The 21233-nt window shown below is 36.6% G+C and overlaps 3 protein-coding genes across 3 annotated transcripts; 2 read left to right on the top strand and 1 right to left on the bottom strand.

Moving 5' to 3' along the window:
• The first annotated feature begins 68 nt into the window (after window positions 1-68).
• LOC141781181 (inactive serine/threonine-protein kinase 19-like) lies at window positions 69-3636 on the top strand. Its single transcript, XM_074656743.1, has 7 exons — window positions 69-225; window positions 1606-1701; window positions 1787-1929; window positions 2018-2253; window positions 2447-2544; window positions 2688-2835; window positions 3323-3636. The coding sequence occupies exons 2-7, from the start codon at window positions 1608-1610 to the stop codon at window positions 3366-3368; spliced, it is 765 nt and encodes a 254-aa protein (XP_074512844.1). The 5' UTR covers window positions 69-225; window positions 1606-1607; the 3' UTR covers window positions 3369-3636.
• Window positions 3637-4677: 1041 nt separating this feature from the next.
• LOC141781182 (ras-related C3 botulinum toxin substrate 1-like) lies at window positions 4678-13587 on the bottom strand. Its single transcript, XM_074656744.1, has 6 exons — window positions 13216-13587; window positions 9133-9204; window positions 8470-8587; window positions 8134-8196; window positions 7224-7383; window positions 4678-6404 (listed from the first exon to the last, which is right to left on the bottom strand). The coding sequence occupies exons 1-6, from the start codon at window positions 13248-13250 to the stop codon at window positions 6274-6276; spliced, it is 579 nt and encodes a 192-aa protein (XP_074512845.1). The 5' UTR covers window positions 13251-13587; the 3' UTR covers window positions 4678-6273.
• A 2317-nt stretch (window positions 13588-15904) lies between these two features.
• Window positions 15905-18462, top strand: smim10l3 (small integral membrane protein 10 like 3). Its single transcript, XM_074656742.1, has 2 exons — window positions 15905-16302; window positions 17545-18462. The coding sequence occupies exons 1-2, from the start codon at window positions 16123-16125 to the stop codon at window positions 17563-17565; spliced, it is 201 nt and encodes a 66-aa protein (XP_074512843.1). The 5' UTR covers window positions 15905-16122; the 3' UTR covers window positions 17566-18462.
• The last annotated feature ends 2771 nt before the right edge of the window (window positions 18463-21233 follow it).

The following is a 21233-nucleotide window of genomic DNA, read 5'->3' on the forward strand; positions in this document are numbered from 1 at the left end:
AAAACGAAGAGCCGTTTGGGAACCGAAAGAACCGGCTCTTCTTGGTGAGCTGAGCCAAATGATCTGGCTCACTGAAAAGAGCCGGAATTCCCATCACTACTAAAGACCAGTGTTAAGATGACTCTTTTTTTAAAGTTGTCTGTTGGAGCTGTGAACACGTGTTGGTTTTGAATGGGACCAAAGCGATGTGAATACCGATATTGTTTTGCTTTTAGCAGCGACCAAGTAAGTGTTTCAACTAGTTTGCCTTGTCTAATATGTGCTTATGTGTTCAGTGGACACACAGAGTAGCTTTAGCTGGGTTAGCTTGGCTAACAAGATTGTGTTTGTCTCATCAAAATGTGTTTTACAAAGTCAATATGACACTCTGAGTTTATTCTTAGAGCTATAATTTGGGTTAAAATATTAACTAGCTGGTAGCTGGTGTCTTTAAAAGGGGAAATAAGTTTCTTCCGGTGATATAACTAACTAAATGATGACACAATTATGACTCAGAAAAGGTCAGTGTCTCACAAAAGCAGAACTAAGGGGTTGACTTAACTGTTTCTTTCAGCAACTGTTTGCAAGTCATGGTGATGTATTACATAGCTAGTATAACTATTTCCCTGCCCAGATACAAATCTGACATTGGGTCTGTCTGTGTATTTCAGTTGTGTCTGCAGGAGAAAAGCAGCTGTCTGGGTTTTATTGTATTTTATCTGAGCTGCTATCTGAGTTTGATTTAATTTCTTGTTTATCATTTTAATAATAATAAAATAAAAACACTCACTGTAAGTCAGAAATATGTCAGAAATTTGGCCTTTTAAGTCAAAATTATGGAAAAGCATTTTAAAACTAAATAAAAAAACATACCTTTTATCAGAAAGCATATCCTGATTTTATCTGAGTTTATTTTATTGATATAATTTCTTGTTTATCATTTTAATCTGGCTATTCATGTATTTTTTCATTCCCTCTGTGAAGCACTTGGTACTTTGTTTTGATAAGTGCTCTATAAATAAAGTTTATTATTATAAAAATATTGTTTTTGTTATTACTAAGTCTTAACGACTCAGGTCAAAAATATGAGATACAAAATCACATTTTTGACTTTTTAAAATTAAAATTTTTTGGACTTAGGTTGAAATTAAGTCAAAGTTTTAAAATTTCTAAGTTCAAAGCACGAGATACTAAGTCATAATTAAGTCCAAATCTTCACTTTTCAAGTTAAAATTATGAAATACTAAGTCTTAATTTTGAGATAGTAAGTCACAACGATAAGATACTAAGAAGATAAGATACTGTGTTGATAAGTGCTCTATAAATAGTTTATTATTATAAAAAAATATTGTTTTTATTATTTCTAAGTCTCAACGACTCCGGTCAAAAATATGAGATACAAAATCCCATTTTTGACTTTTTCAACCTAAAAATTGTAAGAAAGTTGTAGTTAGAGGTGGCTCGATTAGAGACTATAGATCACAAAGGTAAAAACTAACAATAACACTTACCATGATGAGGCTGTGGTCGCCCTTGAGCTGACCTTTGATCTATTGGCCAAGATCCAGCGTAGGAACAGGTTTATTCTGCAAGTCATGATTTCTCTACCACATTTTTTTCCTCCAGGTATGAACAGAAAACGGGCTCTGATTTCAGACACTTTCAAGGTGAAGAAAATAAGAAAAGACACACAGAAGTTTGGAGCTGTCAGTAATGGAGATGGTAGGTTTGACTGCTAAAAAGCTAACTACAATCTTCCCGTTAAAGCATGTAAAATTCACTTTCCATTTATTGCTTCTCCTAAAAGGACCGACTGACATCAGATCCACCCTCGAGTACCTCATGACACTGTTCCCCAGGAAGCTCTTCAATGACGCCTTACCTCAAATTGTTCTTCAGCACCAACTCTACAGCATACACAATGACAAGACTTTGGTGGACAAGGAGCTGGTAAGATTGCAATTTAGTGTCAGAAAGGTCATGTGTGTCTCCATCTAAATGTGAAAACACAACCCACTTTCCTCCCTGTGGTCCACAGAATAAACTGCGGGAACAAGGAGAACTGCTGATGTTCCAGCTGGGGTTTGATGAGGACGCTTTCGGGCTGGTTTTTGCTACAGATTACAAGGCCAAAGTGCTGGCAGCAGAGGAAGGCAGAGCGACACTAGCGTCAGTGGAGAAGTTTTTAGAGAAATTGTCGTCTCCTTGCAAAGAGCTGAGCTTCAGCAAAGACAAGATGCTCAAGGAGTTCCTCTTCACAGACTCTGAGATAACGTATGAAAGACTCCGTTATCTATCTCATGTTGTGTTTACTTCCAAAATGAGTCATTGTAAAACTTCACACCGAGCACCTAAATGGCTTTAATAAGTGTCTTCTCATGTGTTTGGGACTTGCTTTTTTTACGTTTAGAGTGTGTGAAAATACACTTTCAAAGATCAGCACATACTTTATTTTCTCACCCTCCAGGCAGCTGGTTAAGTCAGGGGTCCTGACTGTGAGGGACGCTGGCAGCTGGTGGCTTTCCATTCCCAACTCTGGCAAATTCACCAAGTACTTTATACAAGGTGGGTGTTACGAAAAAACAGGAAGTCTCAACAGTACTTTACAGATGTCACATGCAAATTTCTCATTTTACAAGATTTTTGACAATGCCTTGCTAATTGGAGGACTGTTTGTTTTCTAACCACCTTACTGCTCTTCCTGTCAGGTCGTAAAGCCGTGCTCGGCATGGTGAAGAAGGCCAAATATAGCGAAGTCTTAAAGGCAGAGCTCGAGGAACGGCGAACAACGTCACACGTGAAATTCCACATGAAATACCACATCCATGACATTGTTGGTGCAGAGCTGGTGGAGAGGTAACATTTGTTTGTATACGAGTTGCATGCTGTCGATTCTGACGAGTTGATTTTTAATTTGAGGTTTAGCAGTGAGTCAGTTTACCCAGCTGTCAAATGAAAAGGACAGGTACTTTATGCAGCTGCTCTCCCGTTTATGATCCTCTCCGTTCAGTAATTGAGGGGTTTAACAACCCTCAGGCTAGAAGCTGGCTCTCAGGTGTTACAAATATGTGCTTGTCGTTGTCAAAACCTTCAGAAACAGCAAACTATTTCCTTTATTGCAAAACATTCCAATGCATATCTTGAAAATAAATAAAATTTAATCACAAAAAAAAACAGCCAACTTGATCCCCATAATCATGACATGATAAAGTAAAAGCTATGTTTGCAAAATCTCAACTCAAGGCAACTGTTGCTTTATAACTTGTGACTCCTCTTGGGCTCTTGGGGAATCCTCCAGTTTGTTGCATCTTCATTTACTGAATAAATTCTGTTTTCTTCCCAGCATACCTACGACGTCAGGAACCTTGTTACGATTCGTTGAGTCCTGAACCACAGACTGAAATTGGTGCTTGGTCGAAGCTTGAATATCAGAAGATCTACAAAGATTGTAAAGTGTTTGTATTATCATTTAGTAAATTAATTTAACATTTCAGAGTTTGATTCTCCGGTTGAAGATGGATGGATGGAGAGTTTGATTCTATGCCAAATGTATTATAAAAACCTTGTGGGTTTATGAATTGTCAATTATGTTGACATGACCTTGTCAGGTTTAGATTTATCTTGTAATAAAAAGTATTTTCTTCCCCCCATATGAAAGTTATTTGTCCTCTCTGTGTGATGTTTGAACTTTGGCTTACCGTTGAGATCCATCAGTGATCCATCAGTCCTGCATTACTGTCATAAACATAGCTCACTGTTTTTTATTTCAGATATCATATGGAGTTAATCTAATGTGAGTCTAATATATATAGATTCCCTGGCCACTTTATTAGCCATCCAATACAACAGATCTTCCACTAATTTTTCATTTACTTAGATTACAATGTGTTAAAACTGTCAGGTGTTAATTCAACTGTACTGTTTATTACTGAGGTCTAAGTTAGTGGTGGTGAACATATAGAAATGTCTAATATTCCTCCAACCTCACATTTGTGAATAGGATGGGCAACACATAAGAAACACCTCAATATAATGTAGTCCAGTTCAACAACACTGCAGACTACAGTCCCAATAATAAACATATAGTTCAATTAATAATTAATATTATCTTTGTAAAGGTATTATTTATTTTATTAATTTATGGCTGGTTGTATTGGATTGCGTTAGATTTTACAGGTGTACCCGTAATCAAGTGGAAACTGACTGTATATTTCCTTTTGTGTTCTGTGGCTGAATACAAGGACGTGCCTCTGGGCTTGTTTTGTATAATTAGGTCTTTAAATCCATGATTACAGTAATTCAAAATGATCTCCAAATCTTTTAGATAACATTACATTAAATGTAGAAATGTTTAAAAATCACAATGAGATCGTATCGTGACTTAAGTATTGCGATAATATATCATAAGGCCTCTGGTGATTCCCATCCTAATTCAATGTAAAAAGTATTCACTTATATGAACAGATAAATGCTTTTAAGTTTTATTTTTTACAAAAAGTAAAAAAAACAACCAGCTTCATTGTAATAAATGTCAAGTTTCTGTAACTGATTTGAATCCGAAGCCTCCCAGTGTGCCCTTTGCATCTACATGTTCCAGTACAGTCTAAGTGCATTAGCTCTACTTCATGTTTTTATGATAAGTGTTGCATCATGGGAAATCTGCGGTCGCACTGTCCAACAAAGAGGCAGAATAGAGTCGGTTTTAACTTGAATTTATTGGCTTCTTCAAAAAAGTGACAATAGCTTTTATCCATAAAAGTAAAGAGTCACAACATTGGCTTGAATTAAAGCACAGCTTGATGTCTGAATACAATACAGATGAGCAACATGTACTTAACCCCTGATCTAGTAGTTCAAATACATTTTGTAAAATAGGCAAAAAATATAACTGTTGCGATACTAATCTTAGTTTTCAGTATATGTTGCACATACATGCTGTCAGCATTAATTACAAAAAGCTAGGCTTGTAGGGAGATTAAGGTAGCGTTAACTGGAGAGGTAATAAACAAAAGGATATTCATAGTGTTAGTTTAACAATACAGTGAGTGAAGTGTAACTTCTGTGAAGAAAGATACAAAACAGTCAAATCACATGATTATAACAAAAAGATGAGTACACGGTTTACTACACCATAACCGACAGTAGCTTTGTTACTGTTATTAGCAGGCATGAATGCTCTTCTTAGTGACATTGCTTAGCCAGTAGTGATGATATTAAGAATCAAATGTGCTGCATAAAAGGTTTCTGATAAATGCCCACAGAGCATTGAAGGTGCTCTTGTTCCCCGCCACCAAAACACCTAAACAGTTCTAATCCGATATTCTAATAAAGTTTTCAGCGTTGCACTCCTGGGCAGCTACACAGTTCAGAGACACTTCTAGGGAAATATTGTGAAAGAGGAAAGAAAAATAAAATACCATGAACTTGACTGGTCCGATTGGAGCCAAACACATAAAATACTGGATCATTTCGATTTGTCGGGGTTTTAATAGCACAGTTGGTGTCAGAGGCTCTGTTCCCAGTGTGGATTTTCAGTACGTCTCAGGCGTCATTCAATCCACGAGAATGAATTAACATGAATCATGTGCTAGGACTGAAAACCGACTAACTGGAAAGAGATTGATTTGTGCACAAACAGTAATTTGAAGCAAAAAAGAACTTCACAGATGATTTACTTCAAGTTCCTTGTTGACGGCCGCGATGACACGTGACCGCCCTCGATAAGTGGAAATGAATAAAAGGCCATTGATTATGGAGCCGAACAAACAGCAGCACACGACAGCAAACGGTCAGCTGTATTCTGAAGGTTTAAAAAGGTTTGAGACAATAGAACGAAGGTTTTCTTTTCTGTTAAAATACAGCACGTCTGCAGGGATGCATTTGGCAATATTCCTTCCACTCAAAACAAACAACCAAGACTGTAAACAAAACAAAAAAAGGCGGACAACCAGTGGAAGAACAAATTGAAAACATTCCACGGTCCATTTTTACAAAACATCCAATCCATTTTAGAAGGCCTCAAGAATTTCATAGTCTTGTCTATACAGTATGCGTTGTTAGCGTTGCTGGGAAAGAGCTAGGGTCTATAAGCTTCCAACCCCTTCTCCTAAATCTGACCGTATGTCAAATATTTCATGGAAACCGTTGGTAGAACTGCTGTAGCTACACTTATGGAAGGAAAGAATCTGAAGTACATTGTTTTTGTGTGTATACTGGTGTGTTTCTCCTGTGTCTTTAGCCACCCCTCACCACTAGCGGCCATGTTCCCCGGTAACCGTTCCAGTGAAGGAAGTCTTAGAGGAGACGGCACTTCCTGGCCTTCTTCTTGACGGGTGGAGGGCAGAGGACGGCCCGGATGGCCTCGTCGAACACAGTTTTAAGGCCACGTTGAGTCAGGGCTGAGCACTCTAGGTACTTGACGGAACCTGAGGAGGAAACCGCACATCAAATGTTAATTTATTTTTTAATTAGGGCTGTCAATTGATTAAAATATTTAAATGGGATTAATCGCATGATTGTCCATTGTTAATCGCAATTAATCGAACATTTTTTATCCGTTCAAAATGTACCTTAAAGGGAGATTTGTCAAGTATTTAATACTCTTATCAACATGGGAGTGGGCAAATATGCTGCTTTATGCAAATGTATGTATATATATATATATATTATTGGAAATCAATTAACAACTCAAAACAATGACAAATATTGTTCAGAAACCCTCACAGGTACTGCATTTAGCATAACAAAATATGCTGAAATCATAACATGGCAAACTGCAGCCCAACAGGCAACAACAGCTGTCAGTGTGTCAGTGTGCTGACTTGACTATGACTTGCCCCAAACTGCATGTGATTATCATAAAGTGGGCATGTCTGTAAAGGGGAGACTCGTGGGTACCCATAGAACCCATTTTCATTCACATATCTGGAGGTCAGAGGTCAAGGGACCCCTTTGAAAATGGCCATGACAGTTTTTCCTTGCCAAAATGTAGCGTAAGTTTGGAGTGTAATTTAACCTTCTTCTCGACAAGCTAGTATGACATGGTTCAGTGGATTCCTTAGGTTTTCTAGTTTCCAGATAACAGGATCTTCACTCTAGCTTTAAAACTGAGCCGGCTACAACCTCAGAAATATCGTTTGCGTTAAAGAAATTAGTGGCATTAAAACTAACTTTTACAGCCCTACTTTTAATATTTCAGTTAAAAAACGTCAGAGAAAACATGTAAAGTTGATATGTGTTGTTACCGATCTCTTTGGCCATCGCCAGTCCTTGGGGATATGTAATTGGATTAAGTTTCTTCTCCTTCAGCTTCTCCGTGGTGTCCTTGTCATCTCTCAGATCCAGCTTGGTGCCAACCAGGATGATAGGAGTGTTGGGACAATGGTGTCTCACCTCAGGGTACCACTGCACCGAGAACACAGCATTGAGAAGTTAGGGGTGTAACTTTCCAAACCAGTCTGTGTTATCTCAAACATGCAATTTCTAAAATGACTAAGGAATACATTTAAACCACTATTTGATGTTTTTGGGGGCAGTGAACCAAAAACAGAGCGACTCCCTTCACATACAACTAGTCATGTGATCCAATGTTAGTATAATAATATGTATAATATATGCTTTAAAACTGCAAAACAGAACTTTCTGCACATTCAAACTACAGCACGGTTTGTGAAATTGACAATGTGTTGTTGAATTTGGTCAGTGTTTACATGTTCTAGTCCAGATTAGGGATGCTAATTTAGATTTTTTTTCATAACCGACAGGATTAGTGCGTTGCATGCAGCAGTGCTGTGGTTTTAGTGCCCAACAAGCCGTCCAGCTGCATCGATAAGCCGATGCACAAACGGGTTAAATCCATCCTTTATCGCCAGCTGCAGTGTAGGAACACTACAGACAACTGAGTCTCCGGGTCACCCGTCAGAGTTAGCAGTTAGCATGTACTATTTATTTTCGTTCTTTTATGGTGCCTCCCAACAAAATCATTACACACGATTGTACTTGTATAACCGGAATTACAACAAACATCTTGAATAATATATAGGTCAAACTAAAACCTATGAGTCATCCCTGGAGAAAAACTGTAGGCCAAACATAACCACACACTGCCCCTCGTCGTGCCATGACATAAAACGTACCGACATTGCATCAACTCACCTTGGCACGGACGTTTTCAAAGGAGGCAGGACTCACAAGCGAAAAGCAGATGAGAAACACATCCTGTTAAGAAAAAGAAAACAATGGAATCAGAGCTCATGACAATCATTTCCAGTAAAGAACAGTAGAGACAAAAACCTTCCATTGTTCATGTTGCTCAAAGGTGTGGTGTCTTTCTTTGCCTCTTACTTCCTTATTCATTCTAGATTCCCGAACGGGAATCTCTAAGGGCTCCACTGACGTCAAAAAATACTTCAAAGCAAACACCACACATCAAAGAGAATCACATTAAGTGAAATTTAATACAGCATTGTCTGTTTTGTTTTTTTATTGTACCGTCTGTGGGTAGGAGAGTGGGCGGAGTCTGTCATAATCTTCTTGTCCTGCTGTATCCCAAAGGCCCAGGTTCACCGGCTTCCCGTCCACCATAACATTGGCGGAGTAGTTGTCGAACCTGACAGAAGTAATGATGCGAGAATGAGTTAAACCCATCAGGATTCATATAGACTGATAAAATATTAATCATGGCAAGGAAATAAAAACAAAACTTAAGTGTTAATAAAATGGAAAACAGGCTCTTAATTGATCTGTTGTGCCTTTGTGCTTCCTCAGCTGTCTCTTGAAAATGACTCATCGATTATCATTTGGCTCCGCTGAACTACAATCTTGTTTATCAGCTGCCTGCTGCTGAGCCAGTCCACGCCACACTGACAGCGATAGAGCAACGCCGTGTCCAAAGCTGCTCTAGAATCAGATACGCTGGAGATTTTCATCGTAACTTCCTGCAACATTTTTTAGTTGCAGCCCACAGCAGTGATTGTACCCTGTTCTCCAAGCAACCACATTTTAATAATAATAATTAAAAAAAAGCAACTAAAGAATAAGATGCCACCTTAATCATGCAGGGACTGTACAGGAAACGAGGGCGGTAACAAATGTTGATCTCACTGCTAGTCTTACATAAATAAATAAATAAGGTCTGTAGTCTCAGATACTCACACTGTGGGGATGTACTCTCCAGGAAAGGCATTGGTGGTGTAGCTGATGAGCAGGCAGGTCTTACCCACAGCTCTGGAGGGGAGAAGAGGAAATTTGTACTTGTTTTGTATCTATAATTTGCCATTCTGGGTATGAATTGATATGGCTTCCTTTTTTGTACAACTAGACAGCAATAGGGTTGCAATAAACAATTATTATTATCAATTAATGTGCTAGTTAATTTCTCAATTACGCATATGGTCAACAAAATTTCAGAAATAGGGATGCACCAATTGCAAAATTATGGGATTATATACCGATTTTAACTAAAAAAATTATCCGATAGTCCATGTTTTGTTTGGTGCCAGCGAAACAAAGACCTCTTCATCAGAAAAAACAAACTGAACCGCCTTCACTCACAAATTAAAATCATACAAATTTATGAAACAAGCATTAAAATAACCTTATTTCACATGAAAAATAACTGCTTCAAAAGCCCCTTAGCCTGTATACGACTACCTACTCAATGAGAGGAACTTATTACCTAACCCAACAAAAACATTTTGTGAAAAATAAATGAAAGGTAATTAAATCAGCAGCTAACAACACAACATTTAGCAGGCCAGGCACAAAATTAATGCAATACAACACATAAATGTCATCCTATTTGCCTATATGCCGATTGCAGTCAACGAGCCAAAAATCGTCCGATAAATCGGTGCAACTCTAGTCAGAAAATAGTGAAAAATCATTTTCAGATTCCTTGTTTTATCCAACCTATGATACAAAACCTAAAGATATTCAGTTTACCATCATAAAATCACCAAAGAAAACCCAGTAAATATTCACATTTGAGGAGCTAGAACTGGTGAACTTTTGGCATTCTTGCTTGTAAAATGACTCTTTTGTACTTAGTAATGTTTGTAGGGATTCACCAATCCAACTTTTTCAGTCCCGATACCGATAGCGACGATAGCATTGTGCTGGGAGTAGATCCCTTCCAATATGTACTTTTTCAAAAAAATTACTTGCTCCCGCACACACTTTTCTCTGCTTTTTTTAGTCAACGTTTTGTCAACAAGGACCTTTTTCAGGACAATAAAATGAATATCCTGATGAAGGTCCTTGTTGACCGAAACGTTGACTAATAAAGCAGAGAAAAGTGTGTGCGTTAACCTTGTTAATGCAGCAACATACAAAACTTAATTAAAATTCCTGTATATACTATCTAAACATAGAATTGATTTAATAGATTGGCCCTATTGTCACCAATAACCAATGCAGCTATCAAGCTGTCTAATATATATATATATATATATATATATATATATATATATATATATATTAATATATATATATATAAAATATAAAAAAACAAACAGATACTGTTAAATGAACCCTTACTTTAGGAAGTGGACTTTGTTTTATGCATACAAGATCACTAGAGGAAGTGTATTATATGACCCTTTAGTATGAGCCCTTTCTGCTGCAAAACCAATAAATTAAACGGAGTCATAGGCCCATCAATGACTCGGCTGCTGTGGTATCCACCACACCCTGAACAAGAAGTTACCTCCCACATATTGTTACACATATTACAGTCAGTCATAGCTCTTCAATCTTTTAATCATTTACCAATCTGTGAGTTAGCAGTTGTCCTTTTAAAAAGCAGGAAACGCACTTAGCTTTTAAATCTCTTTTAAAAATCAATTTTTATAAAAAGGCTTTTTTAACTCTTTAAGGCAACAGCTTGGTGCACCTTTTCCCACACCTTATATTTGTAGTCCTCTTTTGGCTTATGTGTTGTAACTCATTGTTTTGATACCAATGGTTACAGGTTTTAGTTTTCTCATCATTTGGTCTTTATGTTTTTTTCTTTTATTGTTTTTATTTTGTCTGTATTTCATTGTATCTGTGCAAGCACTTTGAAACTATGTTTAGAAAGGTGCTATACAAAGATTATTATTATCTTAACAGTGCATTACAACTAACATCAACACACAAATGATGCGCTTAAACTCTTTAAATGTCTCAATTGATAAGTAAATGTTAAGTTAAACTGTGGTTAGGTTAGGAGGGATAGGTGGTCATCCAACAAGAGTGAAGGAAAACACTTTAACTGGGATAAATCACAGATTAGCTCACCACTAGCTTAGTTTGTAATGTTTGCCATAACAATAATACGCTCTCACATATTGTTACACATATTAAAGTCAGTCATAGCTCTTAAATCATTTACCAATCTGTGAGTTGACTGTTGTACTTTTAAAAAAAAGTGCAACAATGCAAGAATGCATTACTACTAACAACCAACACACAAACAATGCACTTAAACTCTTCAAATGTCTCAATTGATAAGTAAATGTTGCACAAACTCAAGTTAAACTGATAGGTGATCTGCCCTGTGAGGTCTGACTCAACCAACAAGAGGGAGGAAAACACTGTAACCAGGATAAATCAAAGATTAGCTAACCACTAGCTTAGTTTGTAATGTTTGCCATATCAATAATACTACATAGAATGAATGCCATTAACTCTTATTAGCTAAATATAATAGTTAACTAAATAATACACATGTAGCATAAACAGGTAGTTAAACAGTTGTGGGCCCTAGTCTGTGGAACAAACTGCCTCTCCACATCAGATCTGCTCCCTCTACAGAGTATTTCAAAGCACAGCTCAAGACCCACCTCTTTTCTTTGGCTTTTGAATGGACTTGAATTGTGATTACTAATTGGCCTTTTATAAATGCTCATTATAACAGTCTTTTACTCATGGATGTTATCTTGGTCTCTGTCTGTGGATGTGTGTGGTTTTGTTGTCTGCTCTGTTGACCTGTTTTTATTCTTCACTTTGTCTGTAAAGCACTTTGGTCAGCTCTTGTTGTTTTAAATGTGCTATAGAAATAAATTTGACTTGACTTAAAGTTAGAACTTGTTAGTTAACTTTACCAGTTAGGAAAGCAAAGGGGAAATCTGATTACTTTTGATGAATTTAAAACATGAATGAAAGACCCAGAAGCAGAGGAAGCTGTCTGTGTTTCTGAATATTTTCACTTTAACGTTGGCTTCAAACACTTTAAGACTTTAATGTGTTTTGTATGATATTATGCATTGCATGTATTTATTTTATGTTGTGGAGTCTGAAACTTTAATGTATGTTTAAATGCTGCTGTCTTGGCCAAGGTCTCTCCTGCAAAAGAGATTATTAATCTCAATGAGTTAACTACAGGTTAAATAAAAATAAATCTAAATTGGAGGAAAACACTGTAACCAGGATAAATCAAAGATTAACTAACTAATAGCTTAGTTTGTAATGTTTGCCACAACAATAATACCACATAGAATGAATGGCATAATATAATAGTTAACTAAATAATACACCTGTAGCATAAACAGGTAGTTAAAGTTAGAACTTGTTAGTTAACTTTACCAGTTAGGAAAGCAAAAGGTTTTAATTTAAAACATTACTGAAAGACCTAGAAGCAGAGTCAATGGGGAGCTGTGTGTGTTTCTGAACATTTTCACTTTAAAGTTGGCTTCAAAACACTTGACTTTAATGTGTTTTTGTATGATATTATGCATTGCATTTATTTATTTTTGCATTTGTTTTATGTTGTGGCGTCTGAAACTTTAATGTATGGCTGTTGTACTTTTAAAAAAAAGAGCAAAAATGCATTACAACTAACACCAACACACAAACAATGCACTTAAACTCTTCAAATGTCTCAATTGATAAGTAAATGTCGCACAAACTCCAGTTGAACTGATTCAGCCTTCACTGACTCACCCAACAAGAGGGAGGAAACACTGCAACCAGGATAAATCAAAGATTAGCTCACCACTAGCTCAGTTTGTAATGTTTGCCACATCAATAATACCACATATAATGAATGGCAAAATATAATAGTTAACTAAATAATACTTATTTAGCATAAACAGGTAGTTAAAGTTAGAACTTGTTAGCTAACTTTAACAGTTAGGAAGCTTCAATGTTAGCTAGTGTGATGATAGCATGTTATGTTAATGTTTCAGGTTATTTAAGATATAATATGAAGTGAAAGGCTTAAACTAATAGTTAGATAGATTGCTTGGTTAAACTTACCCGTCTCCGACAACGACACACTTTATGGCCTGCATTGCGCCGCAGCTAGAGGAATGCTAGGTTAGCCTGGGAGCTAACAGCTAACAGCTAACGTTAGCTCACTAGTCTGTTTCTTTGTCCGGATTGTTCGCTGGTTGAAACGTCCCAGCAGAGCTTCACTAACAGTGGTGTTAACAGAGGAACTCCTGAGATATGGAAGAAGCTTGTTGTTGGAAAGTTACAGTAACTTATCGAGCAACTTTTACGCAAGTTTTCCGTCAGAAATTCCCTCTCAACATTCCCATGCTTTTGATCTGGAAGCTATGAAGCACAACAGCGGCCACCACCCTGATAGAAAAAACATCAAGCTGGTGACTGGTGATGGGTTGGTTCATAACGAGCCGGTTCAAAGAGCCGACTCTTTTAAGTGAACGATAAGAGCCGGCTCCCTTCAGAGAGCCGTTTTTTCCCCCTTTACTTAAAGCTGCAGTAGGCGAGATTGGAGCAAATATGATTTAAAAAGTTATTTTTATAAAACGGTCGGTATATATTGTGACAGTAGAACATGAATCGGGTAACCTGAAAAAGATCATGTGCCTCTGTGTCCTCCGGTGTTCCTAACGGCATCTGAAAGATTTCACAGACCGGAGGAAAAAAAGCAGTAAGAGCTGATCTGAGGTCTGCTGTCCAGCTGCCGTCTATAAGAGCCGGCTGTCAATCACTCGCAAACTCCGACCAAACGGTCAAACTAGGCATCAAATATGAATCAATATTATGTTACGTTAATGCCTAATTCTCTCCTCAAATGTTTTCAGAATCATCTTGTAGTGCACAGTTTAGCTGTAAAATGAGAAAGTTTGTGACGCCATTGTGAAATCTGTTGAAGGAACGCCAAGTACCGGTCACATGACTGGAGCACAGCCAATAGGAACGCTCTCTCAATGAACTGACCTGTGGTTGGTCAAAGTCTCCCGTGATGGGCTAGATGTTCTAAAAACTGAAAACAGAGCCATGAGGAGGAGCAGAAGTCTAGTTTTCTCTCAGAACACTTGAATTACAATGTGCTGAAAGGTTATTATGGAATTTTTGCCCAATGACGCCAAAAATATACTGCCTACTGCCACTTTAATTCAAGGCAGAATGATAGGACGATCTTCTCCGCTCGGTCTACAGGTACAGAGCAGGAGGGAGAGGAGTAGAGAAAGAGAGAGAGGAGTGCGGTGCGCGAATAGCAGAGTGAGAGTCGGAAACGCAGCAGCATGTAAAATTATGTTATTCTGGAAATTATGAGGTTTAGTATAATTATATTGAATAATTTAAGTGATATATGTGCACACATACTAATCATAGGTCAAAACAGCGCTAAATTTGGTTGAATTAGAAAAGGCAGAAGTGGTAAAATGAAGAGCCATTTGGGAGCCGAAAGAGCCGGCTCTTCTTTGGTGAGCTGAACCAAATGATCCGACTCACTAAAAAGAGCCGGAATTCCCATCACTCAAAGCTAGCCACCGACACCAGATGGTGCTTCCGCTGGTGCGCTGGGGTTGATACGCCCACACAGAAACTTTAAAAACGTCCCCAAAACAAGCAGCTGGTAATCTACGGCTTTTTTTTTTTTATAAAGTCAGAGAATGTGATGAGACCAAATGTGTCGGGAGGTTTGTTTTTTTTTAAAAGGAAATTTTAACTTGGCCACTTAAAGGAGATAAAAGAAAATACGAGTAACACGGACTATTCAGAGTGTGACACCGATAGAGGAAATACAGTGGATACTTTTTGCCTGAACTCTGCCTTCTAGGCACCCTCTCAACAAACTATTACTTTTTACAATCACACTTTTTCGGCAGATGAAATTGACATAATTAATTTGAATAATATCTTAGCAAAATATTGTATTTATAAAATGATATGGCTTAAAAGAACACTATCCTTTTATACTTTTAAAGATACTGATTTTAAAACATACATCATTAAAATATACATAAACATATATATAGGAGTACCTAAATACAACATATATAAATATACAGGTGAAGTATATATATGTATATATATATATATATAGTATACTATTTTAACTACCTAAATACAACATATATATATATATATATATATATATATATATATACAGGCGAGGTATATATATATATATACATATATATGTGTATATATGTATATATATACACATATATATAGCTAAAATAGTATACAATATATACACATATATATATATATATACACAGGTGAAGTAAATATATATATATATATACAGCATATATATATATATACAGGCGAGGTATATATATATATATATATATACATATATATATGTATATATATATACATATATACATATATATAGCTAAAATAGTATACAATATATACACATATATATATATATATACACAGGTGAAGTAAATATACATATATATATACAGCATATATATATATATATATAGATATATCTATATATGTTGTATTTAGGTACTGTTAAAATAGTATTATATATATATATATATTGTTGTATTTAGGTACTGTTAAAATAGTATTATATATATATATATATTGTTGTATTTAGGTACTGTTAAAATAGTATTCAATATATATATATATATATATATATAGTTGTATTTAGGTACTGTTAAAATAATATACAAAATATGCCTGAGTCTGAAGTCAGGACAAAAAGTCCACACGTTCAACTTCCGTGTGTGTCACACCGTTATGAGTCCTCCCGCTGAGCTGTCTGGGTGGAGCAGCTCTGCCAACAACACAAACCAGCACAATAAAGAAACATGGAGTTCTGTGTCAGTCAACGGTAGAGATATGAACTGTCACTCAGTCAGCACGTTACTCGTCTGTTAAGTGACACAGTAACCTTAGCAACAACCCACCCACCACACCGCAGACCGGGCAGAGCTCGCCTGTATGGCGGCTCTGTCCTACCTGGTGCTCCGGTTCTCGGGCTCGGCTGGTCGGACTTACGGAGTCTTCTCTAAAAGCTTGACGAGGACTTTGTTGATATTCTTTGATCTCGCATGGAGACTGCGGATCAGATTCCCGTACATCTACCTGGTCGCTTCGATGATGTTTAATGTCAGATTACAGGTAATGACTCAAACACTCACTCTGATCTGCTAACAGCTAGTCTGTTAAATTAGCTGTTTACAATCAGCCAGCTGAAGTCATGACAACACAAATATTTACTCTGGTCGCTTTAACATCTCTCCTGTCCAGATAGATAGATGCATTTTATCTACATTTTTTTTAAAGCAATTGCCAGTTTATTACCTCTAAACTAATGCAGTAAAGTAAGATGTTAATAGACTACAGTCCTGCCATAATAATGTGCAGTTTTTGTTGAATATAGCCTATTGTTAAATTGTATTTCTAATATTTTGTCCACCCACATTCACATCAATGTGGGTAGATAAAATATTGGATTTGATATAGTATACAGTTTATACAGTATCCTTTTATTTAAAAAAAAAAAATCCATCACTATCTATATGTAATAGCATCTCTTAGATTTTTTAAATTTACATAATTTCTTTTTAATTTAATTTCTTTTCTTTTAAATTTCTTTTATTTGTACTTATTTTATTTAATTTTTTTAAATTGTGACCAAGATACATGAGCGGGGCATTTTACAATTGCATCCCTTTGATTTTTTAAATTTATATAATTTAAAAATATATATATTTTAATTTTAATATATTTAATTTTATTTTTATTATTTTTATTGTTATTTTTATTTATTTTTATTATTATTATTATTTTTTTTAATTTATTTTAAATTGTGACCAAGATACATGAGAAGGGAATTTTACAGTTGAAAAATTCCCTTGTCATTGATGGTGACAGTTTGTGAATTACCTATGACATCCTTAAATGTCTTGTTTTCTCCACAACTCAAAGATATTCAGTTAACTGTCATAGAGGAGCAAAGAAACCAGAAAATATTCACATTTAAGAAACTGGAATCAGAGAGTTTTGACTTTTTTTTCTTAAAAAAATTACTCAAACCTATTAAGCGATTATCAAAACAGTTCATTTACTAGTTGACAACTAATCGATTAATCGTTGCAGCTCTACAACTGACACTTGAATGGATTTTTTTGTCTGACTAAAATTATATTTAAACAAATAAAGACAATTAAATGAAAGGTAAACTACTTTTATTGCCTCCAAAATGAACCGAATACTTAATAAACCGTCAGCTGAGCGCATGCTGCTGATTGAAAGATTGAGCTTAATATCATGTTAACATTTTCATGCATGTCTAGATAGATAAACTGTCTCATCCATTGATTTAGTATGTTGCCTGACAGCCTCCTCATCTCTTCACAGGTCCACATTGAAATCCACTGACTCAATCTTCAATGCCTGTATTTGGACTATAAATCAATAAAGTGTGGGCAACGCCATGTTTCAGCCTTCTAAAAGAAACTCTCTGCCACTGCACAGCGATGTGGAGGAAGAGGACGCTTAATTCTGCGTGACGATGCAACAAACTTACACGGCCGGTCGTCGCCGTCAGCCCTCGCCACACGAGCCCAGTGCCTTCGCAGGAGAAGGACGGCAAAAAATGAGCCGGGGTGAGCGGTGACTGTGTGAGGGCGGAGAGGGGGAAACGATGCCTCACGTTGACCCTTCTGACTCGCCACCTGAGATCCAGGCGCCGCTCGTCCTGTCCGTGGAGATCGTGACGTATGACGAGTGGATTTCGACACTGCCTTCTCTCTCTCTGGAAGTCGAGGACTTTGGCGTTGGATTTGAAAACAGATGTTACTGTGGTACTTTGTAGCTACTCTTCATTGTCTGACATGTATGTTTTGTTAGGTGCTCAGTGTCAACATCTCACTTTAATTTAAAAAAAGTTAATATCTACACCGCATGACACAAAACAAGCATGTCCTCTGTGGCTGGGACTATTTATTTGGGGTTAGCTGTATAAGCGGTACATGGAGAACGATACAGCTGCCACTGCTGGAAATCTGTTATTGAGTGCAGTCTCAAAGGGAATCACTGCATGTCTTCTTTCTGTTCGCACACACACACTTACACGTCGTCACACTCATTGTTCTGTCTGCATATCTGTGACACTGGAAAGGTGGCGGCGTTGATGGAGAAAATGTTACATGCAAAGTTTTTTAGCTGCATTTGTTTTTATTTCTGTGAAAAATGTGCGTGTGGGGGGGTTTGAAGTCACAGAATTGAGGGTATGGAGGATAGAATTTGGGATGTAATAAATTAATGAAATCACAATTCTCCGTCTTTTCTGTCATTCATTTTATAGGTTTGCTAAACTGCCTTTTTATAAAGAGTTCATCCCAAGAGTTTCACATTTATTTTGGCACGGTTTTAAGGGAGTTTTGAGGTGTCACTGCTGTCAAATTATAAACTGAACACTCCTCTCTTATGCCATGCTAATTATCCAGTAATGAGTCTTTTTATTAGCATTATTTTTTACCATTTATACATGCAGTTCCTTTTTCATTACACGTCCTCCCTTCTTTCCACTTCCTTCATTTTCTCCTTCACTTCCTGTTACATATACAACATAGAATTTAAATTTAAATAGAACAAAAGGGGAAAAATGTCATACATTTCCACACTACACACCCAGAGAAACAAAGATAATATAGTAATAATAATAATAAATAAACCTTTCAGTTCTTCATATCATTACATTTCATGCATAAGACGATTCCCAACATCACCAGATCTTAAAGGAAGGTCAATATTTTCAACCCAGACAACAATGTCAGCATGATCAGTTTTTCTCTGATTAAGGAGAGTTAACTTACATTGCTGGTAATAAATCAATAAACTCAACATGAAGCAGCATGAAACCTAGCATGCTCTAAATTAGATCATGATAACCTCTCCGAAACTTCTAAAACTGTGTAACACTATCCCTGTCAGGATAAAGTGACGTTTTCGACCCACTGCAGCTTTAAGGGTCTCAGGTTGCAACCAGATAAAAGAAAAAGTGTCTCTTAAGGTGTGAAACTGCCTTAATTTTCTTAAATGTAACCCCTTGACCTTTGGAGATGTCTTTTAAAATGCCCTACTATGGCAGTACCAGATCTGTCCACATGGGGGGAGCATCCTGTCACAGTACTGATCCACCTCCCTGACATCATGAGCTGTCAACCTCTTTGAAGAGGATACCAGCTGATACAGTGGAAAATAATGAACAAACTGTATCTGTCAGCATGTCAGTGATAACAGAAGAAAAATCACGATTTCTAATATCAGTTTTACTCTTACACACTTTAATAAATCATGTCATCCATGAGTCTACTTCTGGAAATGAAAACTTAGCTTGAACTCTAAAGGTCCGTCTTCTTTCTTTGATCTTTATCAATTAAAAATCATCTGTGACCCATCCATGTCTATATTTAAAGAAAGAGTGACCACTTTTGATGAGTGAATCTCAGCCAGCAGACCCATTTGGCTTCTCCCTTGAATGTGCACTTCTTTTAAGTAGGTTTTTTTAAAATGCTGACACCCTCGCTCGGCGAAAAATGTCCCCAGCAAACTTATCCCAACCAGTCACTCTGATGCCAGGCTGCGGAGTAAAACCATCAGGGGTTGCCAAGGCAACTGTATTCCTCCGTGTGACAGACAAACCTTCCTACCCCCCCCAACCACAACCACCACCCCCCCCTTTTTCTGGAAAAAGAGGATTTATTTCTCAGGGATTTGCTAGAGGAAAATATTTTAATAGGGTTATCATAGAGGACTGGCAGAGAGAAAGAGAGAGAGAGAGATCTATAGATGAAGGATATTATCTTTACTCTGTTTTTGCCAACCACCATTTGTACCCTCAGAAAAAAATTAAAAACGGGGTTGTGGAATAAAGATTAGAGAGTTTTAGCCTTTGGCATCTGCAGCAACTCACATGTGTTTTATTTGAGTGAGTGTGAAAGAGTGATAATACTGCAAATGGAAATGGCAGGGGTTCAATTAAAGCTGCAATGCAGTAGATTTAATTCCATACACATTATTCATAAACTTTAAACAATTCATTCGGGTGCTTGGGATCTTGAGAGTTTGATTTTGTATTTCAGTATTTAAAACTTATCCAGGTTGGATCACAAAGCAGTTTTGTATACAGATGAGTTCCTATCAGTTTAATGTTGTCTTTTATAAGTTAAGAGAAGCTGCCTCTTATTTTACTACAGATGGTAAACAGAGTCTGGTTGTTGAGTCCCTTTCCCAAAGTCTGTATAAACCTCCTAATATCAATAGTAAAGATCTTCTCTCAGAGTAGTTTGTTTAGTTAAGTTTTAATGAGCTAGTTATTTCAGTATTGGACTGCTTATTATTGATCAGTTGTGTTTGGAGGGTTTGTGTGACATTTTAGGAAATATGCTTATTTGCTTACTTGTAATATGGCCTGATTGTCAGGGCATTAAATAAGGCGATATCAGTCATCTATAAGCACCATAGAAGTGGGTCAATAGGGGCCTACTACTCCCATGGGTAGGTTTTATCATCTATTCGCATGGTAGATCACTGAAATAAGATATAAAAGATACATGACAGCGACCTCTAGCGACCGTAGTAATTATGACAGGAGTCAAACATGATGTTATTGTTGATGTGTTTTTGTTGACTAAACCTAAAAAAGCCTTTTTGTCATTCAGATTTACGTGTTAGAACGTGTTGCTTTTAAGTCTCGCTTTCACTTTTACAACGTAGTAGGCGTAGTAGGCCCCTACTGACCCACATCTATGGTGCTTATAGCGACTGATAACGCCTATTTAATGGCCTGATAACAGTTGAAGTGGGTGCACAGCAATCTGTCAAATTTTTTAAACACGATACCCGTCGTCAGCCAGTCATGGACATTTATAAATTATTTTATAAATTATTAAATAAAATATAAAAAAATATTATAAAAAAACAAATAGGAATAAAATAAGAAAAAAAATTAAATAAAAGCAATTTATTAAAGTATATAAATTATAAATAACACACCGCATTAATACACCACATCCATGCATAGAGAATGGATTACGAATGCT

Source organism: Sebastes fasciatus, chromosome 13, assembly GCF_043250625.1.
Source record: "Sebastes fasciatus isolate fSebFas1 chromosome 13, fSebFas1.pri, whole genome shotgun sequence".
Lineage (NCBI taxonomy): Eukaryota > Metazoa > Chordata > Actinopteri > Perciformes > Sebastidae > Sebastes > Sebastes fasciatus.

What these genes read in the sequence shown, in the direction of transcription:
- LOC141781182 (XM_074656744.1), bottom strand. Translation starts at nt 13,250, where the DNA reads ATGCAGGCCATAAAGTGTGTCGTTGTCGGAGACGG. An exon ending in CACTCTCCTACCCACAGACG is followed by an intron (nt 8,197 to 8,469) that starts GTACAATAAAAA and finishes TTTTCTTAACAG; the next exon opens with GATGTGTTTCTCATCTGCTT. An exon ending in GGCGATGGCCAAAGAGATCG is followed by an intron (nt 6,405 to 7,223) that starts GTAACAACACAT and finishes TTTCCTCCTCAG; the next exon opens with GTTCCGTCAAGTACCTAGAG.
- LOC141781181 (XM_074656743.1), top strand. Translation starts at nt 1,608, where the DNA reads ATGAACAGAAAACGGGCTCTGATTTCAGACACTTTCAAGGTGAAGAAA. An exon ending in AGCTGTCAGTAATGGAGATG is followed by an intron (nt 1,702 to 1,786) that starts GTAGGTTTGACT and finishes TTCTCCTAAAAG; the next exon opens with GACCGACTGACATCAGATCC. An exon ending in GGTGCAGAGCTGGTGGAGAG is followed by an intron (nt 2,836 to 3,322) that starts GTAACATTTGTT and finishes TTTTCTTCCCAG; the next exon opens with CATACCTACGACGTCAGGAA.
- smim10l3 (XM_074656742.1), top strand. Translation starts at nt 16,123, where the DNA reads ATGGCGGCTCTGTCCTACCTGGTGCTCCGGTTCTCGGGCTCGGCTGGT. An exon ending in TGTTTAATGTCAGATTACAG is followed by an intron (nt 16,303 to 17,544) that starts GTAATGACTCAA and finishes ATCTCTTCACAG; the next exon opens with GTCCACATTGAAATCCACTG.